General features: G+C 47.1%; 1 protein-coding gene across 5 annotated transcripts in view; it reads right to left on the bottom strand.

Moving 5' to 3' along the window:
- The window catches only part of farp2 (FERM, RhoGEF and pleckstrin domain protein 2), a 114,382-nt gene extending 93,864 nt beyond the window's left edge, over positions 1-20,518 (bottom strand). For all 5 annotated transcript variants that reach the window (XM_065009334.1, XM_065009336.1, XM_065009335.1 and 2 more), the window contains exons 1-2: positions 20,432-20,518; positions 11,675-11,923 (exon numbers count right to left, since the gene is read on the bottom strand). In XM_065009334.1, coding sequence (XP_064865406.1) covers positions 11,675-11,875 — 201 coding nt within the window. In that variant the 5' untranslated portion in view covers positions 11,876-11,923; positions 20,432-20,518. The remainder of the gene's footprint in view (positions 1-11,674; positions 11,924-20,431) is intronic.
- Between the last annotated feature and the right edge of the window lie 28 nt (positions 20,519-20,546).

Raw genomic sequence — 20,546 nt, 5'->3', positions numbered from 1 at the left:
ACCACTAACGTTGAAATCAAATTATGATTTAATATATACTTGGAGTACAAAGTGGGGGATGAGGAGGAGGTATCCATGAGTTCGTCTTTCTCTGGGCAATTAGGAAATGACCCCAAATCCCAATGTACAAAAGTATCCCTTTAATCCTGACATTGTGATATCCCTGTTCTGAAAACCACGTGTCAAGCATGCTGGACTGGAGAGGGGAGGTGGGGTAGACGGGGCTAGCTTAGCATGCTGGACTGGAGAGGGGAGGTGGGGTAGACGGGGCTAGCTTAGCATGCTGGACTGGAGAGGGGAGGGGAGGTGGGGTAGACGGGGCTAGCTTAGCATGCTGGACTGGAGAGGGGAGGGAGGTGGGGTAGACGGGGCTAGCTTAGCATGCTGGACTGGAGAGGGGAGGGGAGGTGGGGTAGACGGGGCTAGCTTAGCATGCTGGACTGGGAGGGGAGGGAGGTGGGGTAGACGGGGCTAGCTTAGCATGCTGGACTGGAGAGGGAGGGGAGGTGGGGTAGACGGGGCTAGCTTAGCATGCTGGACTGGAGAGGGGAGGGGAGGTGGGGTAGACGGGGCTAGCTTAGCATGCTGGACTGGAGAGGGAGGGGAGGTGGGGTAGACGGGGCTAGCTTAGCATGCTGGACTGGAGAGGGAGGTGGGGTAGACGGGGCTAGCTTAGCATGCTGGACTGGAGAGGGGAGGTGGGGTAGACGGGGCTAGCTTAGCATGCTGGACTGGAGAGGGGAGGGGAGGTGGGGTAGACGGGGCTAGCTTAGCATGCTGGACTGGAGAGGGAGGGGAGGTGGGGTAGACGGGGCTAGCTTAGCATGCTGGACTGGAGAGGGGAGGGGAGGTGGGGTAGACGGGGCTAGCTTAGCATGTTGGACTGGAGAGGGAGGTGGGGTAGACGGGGCTAGCTTAGCATGCTGGACTGGAGAGGGGAGGTGGGGTAGACGGGGCTAGCTTAGCATGCTGGACTGGAGAGGGGAGGTGGGGTAGACGGGGCTAGCTTAGCATGCGGGACGGGAGGGACAGGGAGGTGGGGTAGACTGGGCTAGCTTAGCATGCTGGACTGGAGAGGGGAGGTGGGGTAGACGGGGCTAGCTTAGCATGCTGGACTGGAGAGGGGAGGTGGGGTAGACGGGGCTAGCTTAGCATGCTGGACTGGAGAGGGGAGGAGGTGGGGTAGACGGGGCTAGCTTAGCATGCTGGACTGGAGAGGGGAGGGGAGGTGGGGTAGACGGGGCTAGCTTAGCATGCTGGACTGGAGAGGGGAGGGAGGTGGGGTAGACGGGGCTAGTTTAGCATGCTGGACTGGAGAGGGGAGGGGAGGTGGGGTAGACGGGGCTAGCTTAGCATGCTGGACTGGAGAGGGGAGGGGAGGTGGGGTAGACGGGGCTAGCTTAGCATGCTGGACTGGAGAGGGAGGGGAGGTGGGGTAGACGGGGCTAGCTTAGCATGCTGGACTGGAGAGGGGAGGGAGGTGGGGTAGACGGGGCTAGCTTAGCATGTTGGACTGGAGAGGGGAGGTGGGGTAGACGGGGCTAGCTTAGCATGCTGGACTGGAGAGGGGAGGTGGGGTAGACGGGGCTAGCTTAGCATGCTGGACTGGAGAGGGGAGGTGGGGTAGACGGGGCTAGCTTAGCATGCTGGACTGGGAGGGACAGGGAGGTGGGGTAGACTGGGCTAGCTTAGCATGCTGGACTGGGAGAGGAGGTGGGGTAGACGGGGCTAGCTTAGCATGCTGGACTGGAGAGGGGGAGGTGGGGGGGTATGCTGGACTGGAGAGGGAGGGCTAGCTTAGCATGCTGGACTGGAGAGGGGAGGTGGGGTAGACGGGGCTAGCTTAGCATGCTGGACTGGAGAGGGAGGTGGGGTAGACGGGGCTAGCTCAGCATGCTGGACTGGAGAGGGGAGGTGGGGTAGACGGGGCTAGCTCAGCATGCTGGACTGGAGAGGGAGGTGGGGTAGACGGGGCTAGCTTAGCATGTTGGACTGGGGAAGTGGGGTAGACGGGGCTAGCTCAGCATGCTGGACTGGAGAGGGGGAGGTGGGGTAGACGGGGCTAGCTTAGCATGCGGAAGAGGGAGGTGGGGTAGACGGGGCTAGCTTAGCATGCTGGACTGGAGAGGGGAGGTGGGGTAGACGGGGCTAGCTTAGCATGTTGGACTGTTGGACTGCTGGAGAGGGGAGGTGGGGTAGACGGGGCTAGCTTAGCATGCTGGACTGGAGAGGGGAGGTGGGGTAGACGGGGCTAGCTTAGCATGCGGGACGGGAGGGACAGGGAGGTGGGGTAGACTGGGCTAGCTTAGCATGCTGGACTGGAGAGGGGAGGTGGGGTAGACGGGGCTAGCTTAGCAGCATGCTGGACTGGAGAGGGGAGGTGGGGTAGACGGGGCTAGCTTAGCATGCTGGACTGGAGAGGGGAGGTGGGGTAGACGGGGCTAGCTTAGCATGCTGGACTGGAGAGGGGAGGTGGGGTAGACGGGGCTAGCTTAGCATGCTGGACTGGAGAGGGGAGGTGGGGTAGACGGGGCTAGCTTAGCATGCTGGACTGGGGAGGGAGGTGGGGTAGACGGGGCTAGCTTAGCATGTTGGACTGGAGAGGGGAGGTGGGGTAGACGGGGCTAGCTTAGCATGCTGGACTGGGGAGGGGAGGTGGGGTAGACGGAGCTAGCTTAGCATGTTGGACTGGAGAGGGGAGGTGGGGTAGACGGGGCTAGCTTAGCATGTTGGACTGGAGAGGGGGGTGGGGTAGACGGGTCTAGCTTAGCATGCTGGACTGGAGAGGGAGGTGGGGTAGACGGGGATAGCTCAGCATGCTGGACTGGAGAGGGGAGGTGGGGTAGACGGGGCTAGCTCAGCATGCTGGACTGGAGAGGGAGGTGGGGTAGACGGGGCTAGCTCAGCATGCTGGACTGGAGAGAGGGAGGTGGGGTAGACGGGGCTAGCTTAGCATGTTGGACTGGAGAGGGGAGGTGGGGTAGACGGGGCTAGCTCAGCATGCTGGACTGGAGAGGGAGGTGGGGTAGACGGGGCTAGCTTAGCATGCGGAAGAGGGAGGTGGGGTAGACGGGGCTAGCTTAGCATGCTGGACTGGAGAGGGGAGGTGGGGTAGACGGGGCTAGCTTAGCATGTTGGACTGGAGAGGTGGGGTAGACGGGGCTAGCTTAGCATGCTGGACTGGAGAGGGGAGGGAGGTGGGGTAGACGGGGCTAGCTTAGCATGCTGGACTGGAGAGGGGAGGTGGGGTAGACGGGGCTAGCTTAGCATGCTGGACTGGAGAGGGGAGGTGGGGTAGACGGGGCTAGCTTAGCATGCTGGACTGGAGAGGGAGGTGGGGTAGACGGGGCTAGCTTAGCATGTTGGACTGGAGAGGGAGGTGGGGTAGACGGGGCTAGCTTAGCATGCTGGACTGGAGAGGGGAGGTGGGGTAGACGGGGCTAGCTTAGCATGTTGGACTGGAGAGGGGAGGTGGGGTAGACGGGTCTAGCTTAGCATGCTGGACTGGAGAGGGGAGGTGGGGTAGACGGGGCTAGCTTAGCATGCTGGACTGGAGAGGGGAGGTGGGGTAGACGGGGCTAGCTTAGCATGCGGAAGAGGGAGGTGGGGTGGACAGGGAGGTGGGGTGGACGGGGCTAGCTCAGCATGCGGGACGGGAGGCACAGGGAGGTGGGGTAGACAGGGATAGCTCAGCATGCGGGAGAGGGAGGTGGGGTGGACGGGACTAGCTCAGCATGCGGGACAGGGAGGTGGGGTAGACAGGGAGGTGGGGTAGACGGGGCTAGCTCAGCATGCGGGACAGGGAGGTGGGGTAGACAGGGAGGTGGGGTAGACAGGGCTAGCTCAGCATGCGGGACAGGGAGGTGGGGTAGACCGGGCTAGCTCAGCATGCGGGACAGGGAGGTGGGGTGGACGGGACTGGCTCAGCATGCGGGACAGGGAGGTGGGGTAGACAGGGAGGTGGGGTAGACAGGGCTAGCTCAGCATGCGGGACAGGGAGGTGGGGTAGACAGGGCTAGCTCAGTATGCGGGACAGGGAGGTGGGGTAGACAGGGAGTTGGGGTAGACAGGGCTAGCTCAGCATGCGGGACAGGGAGGTGGGGTAGACAGGGAGGTGGGGTAGACAGGCCTAGCTCAGCATGCGGGTCAGGGAGGTGGGTTAGACAGGGCTAGCTCAGCATGCGGGACAGGGAGGTGGGGTAGACCGGGCTAGCTCAGCATGCGGGACAGGGAGGTGGGGTGGACGGGACTAGCTCAGCATGCGGGACAGGGAGGTGGGGTAGACAGGGAGGTAGGGTAGACAGGGCTAGCTCAGCATGCGGGACAGGGAGGTGGGGTGGACGGGGAGGTGGGGTAGACAGGGAGGTGGGTTAGACAGGGAGGTGGGTTAGACAGGGCTAGCTCAGCATGCGGGACAGGGAGGTGGGGTAGACGGGGCTAGCTCAGCATGCGGGACAGGGAGGTGGGGTAGACGGGGCTAGCTCAGCATGCGGGACGGGGCTAGCTCAGCATGCGGGACAGGGAGGTGGGGTAGACAGGGCTAGCTCAGCATGCGGGACAGGGAGGTGGGGTAGACCGGGCTAGCTCAGCATGCGGGACAGGGAGGCTTGTCATGCCAGGGGAAGGTTCCATAAAATTCAGAGCTTCGATTGCATCACCCTTCAGCAGTTCATGATTAAGCAAAACATGGGTGAACTGAACTCAAATAAAAATTGGAACAATGTAGATTAAACAACTCAAGCAGAATCTTCATAGCCTAGTGGTTAGAGCATTGGACTAGTAACCGGAAGGTTGCGAGTTCAAAACCCCCGAGCTGACACGGTACAAATCTGTCGTTCTGCCCCTGAACAGGCAGTTAACCCACTGTTCCCAGGCCGTCATTGAAAATAAGAATGTGTTCTTAACTGACTTGCCTGGTTAAATAAAGGTAAAATAAAAATAAAATACGTGCTTTTATATACTATGAGTTCCACTTTCTACCAACACATACTGCATGTCCTAAATCAACTTCTGCTGGTTTCACAAAACAAGAAACTCATGAAATCAATACTGGAACAGCCTCTCCTCTCCGGGCTGAGACTGTCACTGAACGGGTTAAAAATTTAAATGATCAGTTGTTGAAATTCCTTGGCAACAAGTCCTGTGGTGCTTCTCTAAGCAGCTTCACTCTTGAGTTCATCCCCTCCCCCCTTCCTCTATGGCCCCAAACTCAGACACAACTGGTCTTAAAAATAAAATAAAAACATGCTGCCCCTCTCTCCTCCCCCTCCTCTGAGTCCCCCACTTGGATGTCAACCTCACTATTTATGTACTTGTTTGCTAACGTTGAGCTAGTCCTGTCTACCCCACCTCCCTGTCCCGCCCGTCCCTCTCCAGTCCCAGTTGCTGAGCTAGCCCCGTCTACCCCACCTCCTGGTTCCTCCAGTCCCGCATGCAGAACTAGCCCCGTCTACCCCACCTCCCTGTCAACCCCACCTCCCTGTCTACCCCACCTCCTGGTTCCTCCAGTCCCGCATGCAGAACTAGCCCCGTCTACCCCACCTTCCTGTCAACCCCACCTCCCTGTGCCGCATGCTGAGCTAGCCCAGTCTACCCCACCTCCCTGTCCCGCATGCTGAGCTAGCCCTGTCTACCCCACCTCCCAGTCTACCCCACCTCCCTGTCCCGCATGCTGAGCTAGCCCAGTCTACCCCACCTCCCTGTCAACCCCACCTCCCTGTGCCGCATGCTGAGCTAGCCCCGTCTACCCCAACTCCCTGTCTACCCCACCTCCCTGTCTACCCCACCTCCCTGTCTACCCCACCTCCTGGTTCCTCCAGTCCTGCATGCAGAACTAGCCCTGTCTACCCCACCTCCTGGTTCCTCCAGTCCTGCATGCAGAACTAGCCCTGTCTACCCCACCTCCCTGTCCACCCCACCTCCCTGTCCCGCATGCTGAGCTAGCCCAGTCTACCCCACCTCCCTGTCAACCCCACCTCCCTGTGCCGCATGCTGAGCTAGCCCTGTCTACCCCACCTCACTGTCTACCCCACCTCCCCGTCTACCCCACCTCCCCTCTCCCGCATTCTCACATCGCTTGGTTCCACACCCCTTCGCCCCCTACTTGCATGGGGAGTTGGAGTAGAGAGCTGAGAAGTGGAGGTCAGTAAAGAGAGGGGCTGGCTGGATAAAAGAACCCTGTGTTCCCTGCCATGCCTTCCTGGCCAGACACCACAAGGATGGGCTTTCTCCTGTTGCTCTAGGTGTAGGAGGGGTCTGGAGCCCTGGACAAGAACCATACAGGCTAATGTGTGACTGTGCTGACATTGACCATACCAGCTACCTGCAGCTGTGGACCAGACCAGAGGCAGTACTCAGAACATCAAAGCCCTGGTTGGATTTGTAGCCCTGGTTGGATTTGTGGAGGATGGCAGTTTGTTGAAGGGCACAGCAATTTGAAACATCAAACACTGCAATTTAGTATCTATTTATGCACAAAGTCCACATGGGAAAATCTCAAGCAAGATTAAAATTACAAGCCATAGTAGCTATAAAGAGTAGAGTATTAAAGCAGTGTTCATCACATCCTCACCGGTAATGTTTAAATCGGCAAAAAAAAGCACCAAAAAAAAGCACAAATCTAGATTTATATGAATTATTAGTCAACGGGGAAATGCATGGTATATACCTACGTTCTGATAAATCATTATATACACTTGTAGAAACATGGAATTATGTATTCCTACTACAAAACACATTAGCCAGCTTTCTTAAATGGAAGTCAATGGCAAGTTAGGAAACTACAAGTTTAGAAGAATGAACTCCACTTTTAGAGAGAGGGACATTCTGTCTTCGAGAGCTTCATTAGTATCCCACCCCATGTCACTGAGCAGATAGAGAGGTGAGGGGGGAATACCCAATTGTTATACTTGAGTAAAGATACCTTAATAGAAAATGGTAAAATAAAAAAAGTATTTGGTTTGAAATAGTATCAAAATAAAAATAATGTGATAGCTAGAATATACTAGCTATTACAATATATATACTAGCTATATAAGTATCAAAAGTAAAAAATCATTTGAAATTCCTTATATTAAGCAAACAAGCCCCCCCCCTTACAGATAGCCATGGGAACACTACCAACACTCAGACATAATTGACAAAAAAAAAGCATTGTGTGTAGTGAGTCCACCAGATCAGAGGCAGTAGGGATTTTCTCTTGATAAGTGTGTGACTCAGACTGTTTTCCTGTCCTGCTAAGCATTCAAAATATAACAAGTACTTTTGAGTGTCAGGGGACAAAAAAGTACATATGGAGTAAAAAGTACATCATTATCTTTAGGAATGTAGTGAAGTAAAAAGTAGTCCAAAATATCAATAGTAAAGCAAAAGTACTGAAAACACAGGCCAAAAGAGATTTCAATAGTCACTGCTGGGATTAGGTTTTTCCTCGTTTAAAACTATTTATAATAGTTCTGTTTACTAAACAGTCTTCATTGCAGTTGTTTATAAAAAATCAAATAAAAAATGCTCTAGTTTGAATCATACGTTAATGAAATGCCATGCAAATTAAAGTTGTGTTTGTATCTTGTGTCCAGCAGCATATGGTGCATAAGATTATGAAGGGATCTCGCCTCGGCGGCGTCGCGGCTGGGATCTCGCCTCGGCGGCGTCGCGGCTGGGATCTCTCCTCGGCGGCGTCGCGGCTGGGATCTCTCCTCGGCGGCGTTGCTGTTGATATATTGTCTCAGCAGTGTCCCCGTGCTACATCTCGGGCTTCCGAGTGACGCAGCGGTCTAAGGCACTGCAACTTCATCAAACCAGAGAATCTTGTTTCTCATGGTCTGAGATTCCTTTAGGTGCCTTTTGGCAAACTCCAAGTGGGCTGTCATGTGCCTTTTACTGAGGAGTGGCTTCCTTCTGGCCACTCTACCATAAAAAAGGACAGATTGGTGGAGTGCTGCAGAGATGATTGTCCTTTTGGAAGTTTCTCCCAACTCCACAGAGGAACTCTGGAGGTCTGTCAGAGTGCGCATTGGGTTCTTGGTCACCTCACTGACCATTCTCCCCCAGATTAATCAGTTTGGCCAAATATGTAATATTTGATTCAGAACATTATCATGCACATGTCTCAAAACAGAGACAGAGGCAAATAAATACCTGTCATCTATCCACTTAAAAATAGTGAATGGAGGATGCTTTTCCCCTGGTTCAGTTTCATGCCAGAAATAAATATAGTAGACCTAGCCCATTGAAAGCTGATGGGAATCCTCCTCTTTTTAATAGAGGCCATCACTCTAGTCTCTCTCATAATTGCATAGCCTATAGAAATGTTGCGCAACATGAGCTCACCGGCTCTCAAAACGTGTTTGATTCAATTTGCGATTACATTTGTATTGATGTCAGACACTGGCTGTACCAGGAAGTTAGCAAGTTTGGTTGGCTACTAATGACCATCAGCAGCATCAGCAGCATCAGAGCTTGGAGAAGCCCAATTATGGTGAATAAACAGTCACGTGGAATTTGACTGCCTTCAAGACTCGTGACCTCCAGTGTGGCGGTAATATGGTCACTGCAACAGCCCTAGTGGTAACCGACTCAGAGTCCTTCAGTGTTAATTCATAGTGGAAACTCTACTTGGATGGATTTTCTCCCTCCAGAGAGCAGGAAACGTGGCGTGATGTAGTGACTTCCTCATCACTTCCTATTAGCCTAGTGAATGAGGTCCTGCACACGCCAAGCCAGAGAGACAGCCAGCCCAACCAACCACCAAGCCAGGCAGAGCCAGCTAAATCAGCCACCCAGGTAGACAGGCAGGCAGAGGATAGACAGACAGCATGCCAGCCAGACAGGCAGAGCCAGCTAAATCAGCCACCCAGGTAGACAGGCAGGCAGAGGATAGACAGACGGCAAGCCAGCCAGACAGGCAGAGCAAGCTAAATCAGCAACCCAGGTAGACAGGCAGGCAGAGGATAGACAGACGGCAAGCCAGCCAGACAGGCAGAGCCAGCTAAATCAGCCACCCAAGTAGACAGGCAGGCAAAGGATAGACAGACGGCAAGCCAGCCAGACAGGCAGAGCCAGCTAAATCAGCCACCCAGGTAGACAGGCAGGCAGAGGCTAGACAGACGGCAAGCCAGCCAGACAGGCAGAGCCAGCTAAAATCAGCCACCCAGGTAGACAGGCAGGCAGAGGCTAGACAGACGGCAAGCCAGCCAGACAGGCAGAGCCAGCTAAATCAGCCACCCAGGTAGACAGGCAGGCAGAGGCTAGACAGACGGCAAGCCAGCCAGACAGGCAGAGCCAGCTAAAATCAGCCACCCAGGTAGACAGGCAGGCAGAGCATAAACAGACAGCAAACCAGCCACAAATACAAGAGAAGTGAGGAACGAAAACATTATGCAAGACAGCAGCAAATCATTATCTAAGGCCTAAGAGCCAGTCCATCAGAACCCAATCTATTATTACTTCTATTATGTCCTGGTATAATTAGCTCCCTTAGCCAGAGTTCATTTTAATAACCAGTAGCTTGAGTAGGAGACACTAGAGAGTAACCATGCATTAGATTTCAGTGGTGGCCTTGACTATTGACAGGGTCAAAAGCCAGTTCCCCCCCATGATACAAAATGCTGGCCTACCACTAGCACCTCTGGGGTTACAGGCTAGAAAAAGCATATGGAGCTAAAGTCATGTGTCATACTTGAGTGACAACTGGACTAACAAAAACAAAACCTCTTTAGTAGAAAACCCAAACGCCTCCAATATACAGCTATGGCATTGCCTCATAGCCATAGTCTTGTGTGTGAACTGTAAAACCGTGCTCGCAAGTGTAAAGAAAAGTGACAAACACATGCTCCCTCTCTCGTTCTTCCATCTCGCCATAGTGATTTACAGTTTTCCTGACAGTATTTGGGAGAGGCCTAATTGAAGTCGTCGTCTGTTCAACTTGACAGTGTGCTGTGACCTGACTACGAGCCAGAGAGAAGAGGAGTCAGCACAGACTGGAGGAACATCAAAGCAAAGGAAGGACAGATGTCTTGGTCAGGTGGAAAGGAACGGGTAAGGCAATCTGGCCATCATATTGCAGTCATTACCACACCTCACTGACCGGGCTACACCAAACTGCCAAACCGCAGGGAAGCCAGGCATAGATCACAGCCACAGTAGGGACAATAGTGAGAAACAGTAGCATTAAAAGTAACAGAATACTGTAACACCAGGGGCATCCCAGCTCCATAGTGTAAAACAGAATACAGTAACACCAGGGTCATCCCAGCTCCATAGTGTAAAACAGAATACAGTAACACCAGGGTCATCCCAGCTCCATAGTGTAAAACAGAATACAGTAACATCAGGGTCATCCCAGCTCCATAGTATAAAAACAGAATACAGTAACACCAGTGTCATCCCAGCTCCATAGTGTAAAACAGAATACAGTAACACCAGGGTCATCCCAGCTACATAGTGTAAAACAGAATACAGTAAAACCAGGGCATCCCAGCTACATAGTGTAAAACAGAATACAGTAACATCAGGGGCATCCCAGCTCCATAGTGTAAAACAGAATACAGTAACACCAGGGCATCCCAGCTACATAGTGTAAAACAGAATACAGTAACACCAGTGTCATCCCAGCTCCATAGTGTAAAACAGAATACAGTAACACCAGGGCATCCCAGCTCCATAGTGTAAAACAGAATACAGTAACACCAGGGCATCCCAGCTCCATAGTGTAAAACAGAAGTAAAACAGAATACAGTAACACCAGGGTCATCCCAGCTACATAGTGTAAAACAGAATACTGTAACACCAGTGTCATCCCAGCTCCATAGTGTAAAACAGAATACAGTAACACCAGGGTCATCCCAGCTCCATAGTGTAAAACAGAATACAGTAAAACCAGGGCATCCCAGCTCCATAGTGTAAAACAGAATACAGTAAAACCAGGGCATCCCAGCTCCATAGTGTAAAACAGAATACAGTAAAACCAGGGCATCCCAGCTCCATAGTGTAAAACAGAATACAGTAAAACCAGGGCATCCCAACTCCATAGTGTAAAACAGAATACAGTAACATCAGGGTCATCCCAGCTCCATAGTGTAAAACAGAATACAGTAACATCAGGGTCATCCCAGCTCCATAGTGTAAAACAGAATACAGTAACACCAGGGTCATCACAGCTCCATAGTGTAAAACAGAATACAGTAAAACCAGGGCATCCCAACTCCATAGTGTAAAACAGAATACAGTAAAAACCAGGGCATCCCAGTACAGCTGAACTCTATAGTGTTAATCAGACTAAGGTAACACCAGGGCATCCCAACAGTAAGCGGTCTTAAAGGGGGGTGGGAAGGGATTTGTGGACCAAAGCCATGTGGCAGCTGTCACCACCAGAGTCAGGGACTTTGGGAACGACGTGCTCTGATGTTGTGCCTCTGCTACAGAACGGCTTCTCTTACTTGACAAATTAGGAAAGATACTGTTGCAATGGGATTTTTCTGACCAACAGAAAGACTTGCATTGCATTTTGATCTCCCCGTAAATGTAACAAAATATGCGTTTGATTTATTTAATTATGACCATATAATGAAGCGGTGTGGATCTGTCCTACAAGTGGTATCCAACTACCCCCTCTGAAGATTAATAAAGAGTCGTCAAGAACTAGCATGAATTAGTCATTCTACGGGCAACTCACCTCCAAGTCGTAAAACTCCTGGGAGTCGTCCAGGCCCTGGACCCTGAGCTGTAGTCCCCTGCCTGGGCTCCTACCCCCGGGGCCCAAGGCATCACTGAGGCTCTGGCCCGGCTCCAAGGTACTGATCCCAGCATTGAACTGGGCCCCCAGCCGGGTGCCAGGGGTCTGTATGGCCCTGTAGGAGCCCTCCATTTCACCCATAGCTGCTGCTCTCCCCGCACACCAACCAGCCCACTGGGTCACTCAATCCTGCAGAAGCAGACATTCAGAACAGTTCAAGTTAAGGACAAAGTAAATAGAAAAGTTTCAAATCTGTGGTGTGCTGCAAAAGGCAGCAACTAATGTAAATAGGCTTCTAGAATGAAGGATCTTCAGGCCTCAGGATAAATCAGACTCAGGCAGGTGGCATCTCTGCTTGACAACAAAGGATACAAGTATGTTTGATGCAGTGGTCAAATCAACATGTCAAACTGTTTACCACTGAAGAGAGAGAAAGAATTGGCTGAAAATGTATTGGCCAATGTTTATTAGACTTGGGGCAGTGTTCCATATACATTGGGGTATCTGGGTATTGCCAAGGGAGGGTTTTTCAATACTATTGAATCTATTTATTGAAAGTTTTTTTAATTTTTTATATACACACTTGAATATTTGTACTTTTAGTACATACCTGCAGTCAAATTGTGCAATACTTCAGGAGATGAAGATGGAGTTCTTCATTTCACCTGTCACAATTTTCATTATGAAGCTTACCGGTAGTGTTTGTTTACAAATACGCAACGACGAGAGACCGGAGCCGTGTGAGTCACTGACTGTTGTGCAGCACGTGCCAGGTGATCTAGTTGCAGTACGGAATTCACAACTAAATGTTTACCAGCTAGATATCTTATAACTATTAAAGTTGACTGTCTAACAGCAGAGAATCCCCTCCGGGATCAAGAGCCTTGCTGTCTAATATTTGTTTTGTCCGTGCAGCAAACTGAGAGTAGCATTTTCGCAAATAGTTTAGGTCGGAGACTGTAAAAAGGTTTGCATTTCGTTAGCATTCTGGCATTGTACATGTACTTGTTAGCATTGCTAACATTTGGATTACAGAGGCTAAAGGGGTCCCAGCTGAAACAGGTCGGTAGAGTGTGCTAGAGGTCGACTGATTAATCGGAATGGCCGATTTCAAGTTTTCATTACAATTGGAAATTGGTATTTTTGGGCGCAGATTTTTGCCGATTTGAAGAAAAAAAATGTATACCTTTATTTAACTTGGCAAGTCAGTTAAGAACACATTCTTATTTTCAATGACGGCCTAGGAATGGTGGGTTAACTGCCTTGTTGAGAGGCAGAACGACAGATTTTCACCTTGTCAGTTCGGGGGATGCAATCTTGCAACCCAACAGTTAACTAGTCCAACGCTATAAACACCTGCCTCTCATTGCACTCCACGGGGAGCCTGCCTGTTACATGAATGCAGTAGAAGCCAAGGTAAGTTGCTAGCTAGCATTAAACTTATCTTATAAAAAAACAATCAATCATAATCACTAGTTAACTACACACGGTTGATGATATTACTAGATATTATCTAGCGTGTCCTGTGTTGCATATAATCACTAGTTATAACTACACACGGTTGATGATATTACTAGTTTATCTAGCGTGTCCTGCGTTGCATATAATCACTAGTTATAACTACACATGGTTGATGATATTACTAGATATTATCTAGCGTGTCCTGTGTTGCATATAATCACTAGTTATAACTACACATGGTTGATGATATTACTAGTTTATCTAGCGTGTCCTGTGTTGCATATAATCACTAGTTATAACTACACATGGTTGATGATATTACTAGTTTATCTAGCGTGTCCTGTGTTGCATATAATCACTAGTTATAACTACACATGGTTGATGATATTACTAGATATTATCTAGCGTGTCCTGTGTTGCATATAATCACTAGTTATAACTACACATGGTTGATGATATTACTAGTTTATCTAGCGTGTCCTGTGTTGCATATAATCACTAGTTATAACTACACATGGTTGATGATATTACTAGTTTATCTAGCGTGTCCTGTGTTGCATATAATCACTAGTTATAACTACACATGGTTGATGATATTACTAGTTTATCTAGCGTGTCCTGCGTTGCATATAATCACTAGTTATAACTACACATGGTTGATGATATTACTAGTTTATCTAGCGTGTCCTGTGTTGCATATAATCACTAGTTATAACTACACATGGTTGATGATATTACTAGTTTATCTAGCGTGTCCTGCGTTGCATATAATCGATGCGACGCTGGGGGATGATTTAACAAAAGAGCATTTCCGAAAAGAGCACAATCGTTGGACGACTGTACCTAACCATAAACACCCATGCCTTTCTTAAAATCAATACCCAGAAGTATATATTTTTAAACCTGCATATTTAGCTAAAATAAATCCAGGTTAGCAGACAATATTAACCAGGTGAAATTGTGTCATGGTATATGCAACAGTTTGGGCAGCCCTGGCTCATTGCAAACTAATTTGCCAGAATTTTACGTAATTATGACGTAACATTGAAGGTTGTGCAATGTAACAAGAAAAAAAAAAAAGTTAAACTCAAAACATTGTCAGATATGTTCTGGTATAATACAAGCTGGCTAGCCAGCTAATGTTAGATAGCTACATTAGCTAACAGGCTAACGCAAACCAAAACATTGTTTAGAGAAAGTTGCTTTTAGTTTCCTGGACTGACATAGCTATCCTAAACACATTTTAAAATGGATGGGGTTTTAGGTGCAGAAAATAAAGCATGTAATGTTACTATTTGGACCAGGCTGTTTATAGTTTTTAATGAAATGATAAGGACGAGTTTGATGTCAGACAGCAATAGAATGTTGATTTTGTTAATACGTGCCCAAGACGGTAAGATGTAAGGTGACGTTTATACTGCGGGGTTGGCAGGACTTTCACAATTAATACATTTACATTACATTACAATACAATACAATACAATACCGCAACCACGACTAGGTTGGTTGCAGGAAATAAAAGTACAGGCTTCGTTGACAGTAATACCCATCAAATATAAAATAAAAAGTTAGAGAAACAGTCTGTTTGAAAGGTGAGAGACTAGACCTCTTTTAAAAAAAGGTTGTAGTATCAGGGTTCTGCATTAAATATGTTTAAAAGCCCAGTGCAGTCAAACACATGATTTTACTGTGTTTTATATATACATACTTCCCCACTATGGAGGTTGGAATAATATTGTGAAAATGATCATGCCCTTTTAGTGTAAGAGCGATTTGAAAAGAACACCTGAAATTTCAGCCTGTTTCGGTGGGATGGAATTTTTTGGCCTGCCTGGTGACATCACTAGGCGGTAAATTAGTTAAAAACATGAATAAAGAAGAGGGTTCCAAACCTCTCTAGCCAATAACAGTTTCCCCATTTTACTCTCCTCAGTAAGACAACTCCCAGACAGCCCTGGCAAAATAGTTGCTTGAGAAATCGCTCTTTGCTAAGGAAGCTATTTGTGATTATTTTTGGCCATTTTAAATTTTAAACAAATCACAGTAAGTTACTTAACTTTTACCTAGAAAGGATTTGATATTGAGTTGTTTTTTTATAACAGCTGCATTGGAACTTTAAGAAGGTTGGAGGTATTTCTGGGTGACTCATACAAAAACCCCACACAAAATCAAAGGTCATATCTGGAATTGAGATAGCAATATTTGCTTTTCACTCGGTCTAATGAATTGGCTAAACACAGCCTCTTGATGTCAGAAAAATAAAAAGGGGGAAATGACTACTTTACAACCATTCATCACACAGTGACAAGTGTGTAGGAGGTATCAATGAGGCATGGTTAGGATATCTTACACACCTTATCACGGCCTGCCCTGATTTACCCTCTATGATCAAACAAAACAATTCCTTCTCAAACTTCTGTAGAAAATGCATTACGTTTACTCAGTAGATTGCTCACAATAATTTGCGAAAGAAACATGAGACATGACTAATATTATCTCTAGTATCAATAAGGTTCCTCACCAAACACAAACAAAAACCCAACCAGGAAATACAAGTCGTATTTTGACGTCATGTTTACATGACTTTATGATCATTAAAAAAATAGAAAATTTGAATATTGCAAAATTTTCCCCTTTTTTGATTTAACTCAATTCAAGTTATATTGTTTAACATAATATACTCTACGGGCAAATCCAATTGTATTGGTCACATACACATGGTTAACAGATGTTGATGCGAGTGCAGCGAAATACTTATGCTTCTAGTTCCGACAGTGTAGTAATATCTAACAAGTCATTTAACAATTCCCCAACAACGACCTAATACACACACATCTAAAGGGGTGAATGAGAATATGTACATGTAAATATATGGATGAGTGATGACCGAGCGGCATAGGCAAAGTGCAATAGATGGTATACAGGTACAGTACATAGACATATGAGATGAGTAATGTAAGATACATGCTAACGTTATTAAAGTGACATTGTTTACATTTCCAGAGTGGCATCTGACACCATCGCTGGTATTATCAGGTTGTATAGCTAGTTACGTTTGCTCTGACTCAGTACATTTACTAGCGGTAGAGGCTAACACGATTTAGGGCCCAACTTGCTAAGAAAAGACTAAACTAGCCATTTGCAGAAATAAGAAACAAATTATAGAACACCAATGGATTTATAATAAGAAGTGAAAACAGCATCATTGTCATCAACATGGAGACTGAACGCAAGCAGTCTCGTGGTCGTCTGTGTGGAAACCCGGAGAGCGCTACCCCGGGCCAACCCTAACCCCGGATGACGCTGGGCCAATTGTGTGCCGCCCTATGGGACTCCCAATCACGGACGGTTGTGATACAGCCTGTAATCGAACCAGGGTCTGTAGTAGCACTGAGATGCAGAACCTTAGACCACAGTGCCACTTGGTAGCCCCATATCACATTTAATAACCTAAACATTCAAATACCATTATAGAAGGTAAAGTAAAAAGCCAAACCGGTATGTGCATCAATACCGGTAGATCGTAAAATGAGGTATACCGCCCACCTCAGCAGTATAGCAACAGTTGGACATGTGTAACGGATGTGAAACGGCTAGCTTAGTTAGCGGTGGTGCTGATGTAACGGATGTGAAACAGCTAGCTTAGTTAGCGGTGGTGCTGATGTAACGGATGTGAAACGGCTAGGTTAGTTAGCGGTGGTGCTGATGTAACGGATGTGAAACAGCTAGCTTAGTTAGCGGTGGTGCTGATGTAACGGATGTGAAACGGCTAGCTTAGTTAGCGGTGGTGCACGCTAAATAGCGTTTCAATCGGTGACGTCACTTGCTCTGAGACCTTGAAGTAGTGGTTCCCTTTGCTCTGCAAGGGCTGCGGCTTATGTGGAGCGATGCTTTGTGGGTGACTGTTGATGTGTGCAGAGGGTCCCTGGTTCGCGCCCGGGTATGGGCGAGGGGGCGGTCTAAAGTTATACTGTTACACATGGCATCATTCACTTTGAACTGGACTGTGTGTTTACTGGCAGTTGAAACAGCGTGACTTTGGATCGTTAGAACACATTAGCCAAAATCTACAAAATACTGGAAGGATTTCTGCAAATATGTCAATACCACTTGGGAGTCCTCTTACATTTGGGAACATTACAGTCCTATTGATCAAACAACCATAAAAAAAAGGTAGGCTCTCTTCCGCAGTTAAATCACAAGAACAAGATGGACAACTAATGCAAGCCAGAGCAAGAGGAGTTAAAATCTAACGAGGGAACATTTAGATAAACCCTCAGCTTGCCTGCCAATGCATGCCTGTCCCATCCCACGTTCTGAGAACTGAATGGGAACTTGCCTGACTTGCCCACCTATTTGATCGATGCCAAATACATTTGACAACTACGGGTGCGTTCGAAAACTGCCTCCAGTGTGTCAGTGTGTGTGCTCCGAGTCATTCGTAAATTCAGAGCGCTTCACTGTCCGAGAGTTCAGAGCGCACACTGGACGCTCTGCCCGAGGAGTAGGGTTGATGCGAGCGATCCTCACAACGGCAGTCAAGCACCCAAGCTAACTGTCTAAAGTTGGCTAGCTTGCTAGTTACTTCCAGATAAATGAGAGAACACCTCACTCTGACCACAAAAAAAATAAAAATGTTTGTTTAAAAAATATATATTATTATTTATTTATTTTTTAAATCGCACTAGCAGAGGTTGTTAACTAGGCTGTATTTATGTTATTTTGTGACAAACTGTGCTGCTGAAAACAATTGTACAACTTTTTTTTTGCCAACTTTTACTGACACGGTCATATTTAGCAGGTGTTGAGCGTTCATAAATTCATCAGTTATTCGGCACTCTGGCACTCAGACGAGAGTGCGCTGAAATCGCAGTAGCCAGAGTGACTTTACAAAAGCAAGAGATGAACAACTGTTTTCTAGTTAGCGTAAATTCAGCATAACTAGCTAGCAAACCAATTCACCATTTTTTTTTGCACTACCAAGAAATGTATTGGTGAATTTAAATTAGTCATGCATTGAACTGCATCCATCTATTCTGCCAACAATGTCTTACTGTTGTAAATTTAGTTGTAAATTTTGAGTCAAATAGAATCTATTTTTAAAACCTCTTATAAAGGGTGCGTTCGTAAATTCGCTCTGGCCATCTACTCTGATTTCAGAGCACTCTCGTTTGAGTGTGCCTCAGCGCAGAATAACTGACGAATCTACGAATGTTCAACACCCGTTGAATATGGCTGGTGTCAGTAAAACTCGGCAAAAAAAGCCTAATGAATTGTTTTTGCCAATGGCACAGTTGCAGTCACCAACGCTCTGGATAACAATAACAGCCCAACCACCTCTGCTAGGGAGAGTAAAATGGTCAGAGTGAGGTGTTCTCTCATTTGTCTGGAAGTAGTTAGCAAGCTAGCCAACATTAGCCAGTTAGCGTGGGTGCGTGACTGCCGTTGTGAGGTCAGAAAGTTCAGATCAACGCAATTCATCATCCAGAATGCGTTCGGGAACGCGCCGAGAGCGAAATGCTCTGAATTTATAAACAGACAATGTGACCATGCTCAATTTACAAACGCCCAGAGCGCACACTGACACACCAGATTGAATTTACAAACGCCCAGAGCGCACACTGACACACCAGATTGAATTTACAAACGCCCAGAGCGCACACTGACACACCAGATTGAATTTACAAACGCCCAGAGCGCACACTGACACAGCAGATTGAATTTACGAACACACCCAAAAGTTGTATTTTATGTATGTAATTTTATATTTTTGACTGATATGATACAAATAGAAAAAGTAGTTAAAATGCTGTCAGTTCCACATTTTAAAAAAATGGTAAAAATATGGCAACTTTGATTAAAAAAAATAATTATGCTTTTAGATTCTTCCTCCAGAGGACTATTCTATAGAATCCATTTAATAAAAATCCCCCAAAATAATTGTATTTTTTTGTCTGGGTTTTGTGAGGAATCAGTCATAAGACTAAACCAAATTGATTTGATGAATTCAAATCAATATCTCATTTCCCAAGGACTCCTGTCTGTCATTCAATCAGTTGAGAGTTGATTTCAGAGATGAGAAAAGTTTGGACTGAAATAGCACTATTGTGGTTTCGAGTCTCAGTCCATTAAAATACAACAGAACATTTTAGTTGAAAATAACTATTATAAAAAAAGGTTTTAAAAAAAAATCCCCCTCATGCCTTTTGTTTTATATTTGAGTGCCTTTCTATTTCTGATATAATTATTTCCGTTGAGGCATTTTTTTGTGGGAAGGCATAGGGTTGGTTGGCACTCTTGGGTCTCAAACTCTTAACCCAAATCTCAGTCAGTCTACTACATTATGTGTCGCCGTGTTCTATCTCCACACTGTCTGTGTAGGACTTGGGCCTTTGCTTAACATTGTTTTGACAATACATCTAAATGCAATTGATTAACTACGTGTTACCTATGAATAACACAATGGCGCATGAATGAAGTCAAAATCTGAACTTCTGTGAAAAGAAATGCAACAGGTAACGTTAGTAGTGAGTAAGTGGCTCCTCCGCCTGCGGCCTCGCGGTTACTCTTCAGACAGTGGTTCAATGCGTTGCAGATAAACTCAAAACCATGTCTGCCCTGTCCATATTCCTACGGATTTATATGTTTACAATATATTGGATTTGTAATGAATTCTGCATGTTGCACCCAGGACAACCCCTGGCCACCCCCACGCCCATAAATGCTACTTTTATTTTGGTCCAACGAACGACCGGACATTTTAAGTGCAAAACGATTTCATTTGACATCGTGGTCGATAAAAAGCACGTGTATTAAAACATTAATGAAAAATAATCAGCGATTGATCTACATCTGCAACACTATATCCGATGGGAAAGTTAAACAAATTAACGTATAGTTAGTTATAGCTGTTGGTTATTGCTGCTTTTGCAATCAAAGTTAATTATAGTGGCCATGAGATTGTTGTGAAAGCGCAAGTTAAAATAACCTAAGAAGCAATCACGAGCGCCGAAAACAGTGACATTTACTGTTGGTTATAATTCATGCCGAAGAAAAACTTACGTTACACCGACGAGAAGCCTACATAAAAAAACATGCATTCCCCACTGATTGAGTAACTTCTGAACGTTGGTTACTTTGTATCTTTCTGTAGTGCATTTGATAAATCAATCTTTCAACAAAAAAGTAACAACAGTAAATTGCAACAATAAATCCGTTAAAAAAAAGAGCTCGTACCTTCTGTCCTTCGTCTTGAAATCCTGGAACTCCAATAATGAATACGATATACTGGATGGGTCTCCGGGAAAAGCTCGAAGCCACAAGACACTTTGTCATTGGACAGAACACAACT

The sequence above is a fragment of the Oncorhynchus nerka genome, linkage group LG24, assembly GCF_034236695.1.
Source record: "Oncorhynchus nerka isolate Pitt River linkage group LG24, Oner_Uvic_2.0, whole genome shotgun sequence".
Classification (NCBI taxonomy): domain Eukaryota; kingdom Metazoa; phylum Chordata; class Actinopteri; order Salmoniformes; family Salmonidae; genus Oncorhynchus; species Oncorhynchus nerka.
The sequence above is the reverse complement of the archived record's forward strand: the minus strand, read 5'-3'. Positions and strand labels throughout refer to the sequence as shown.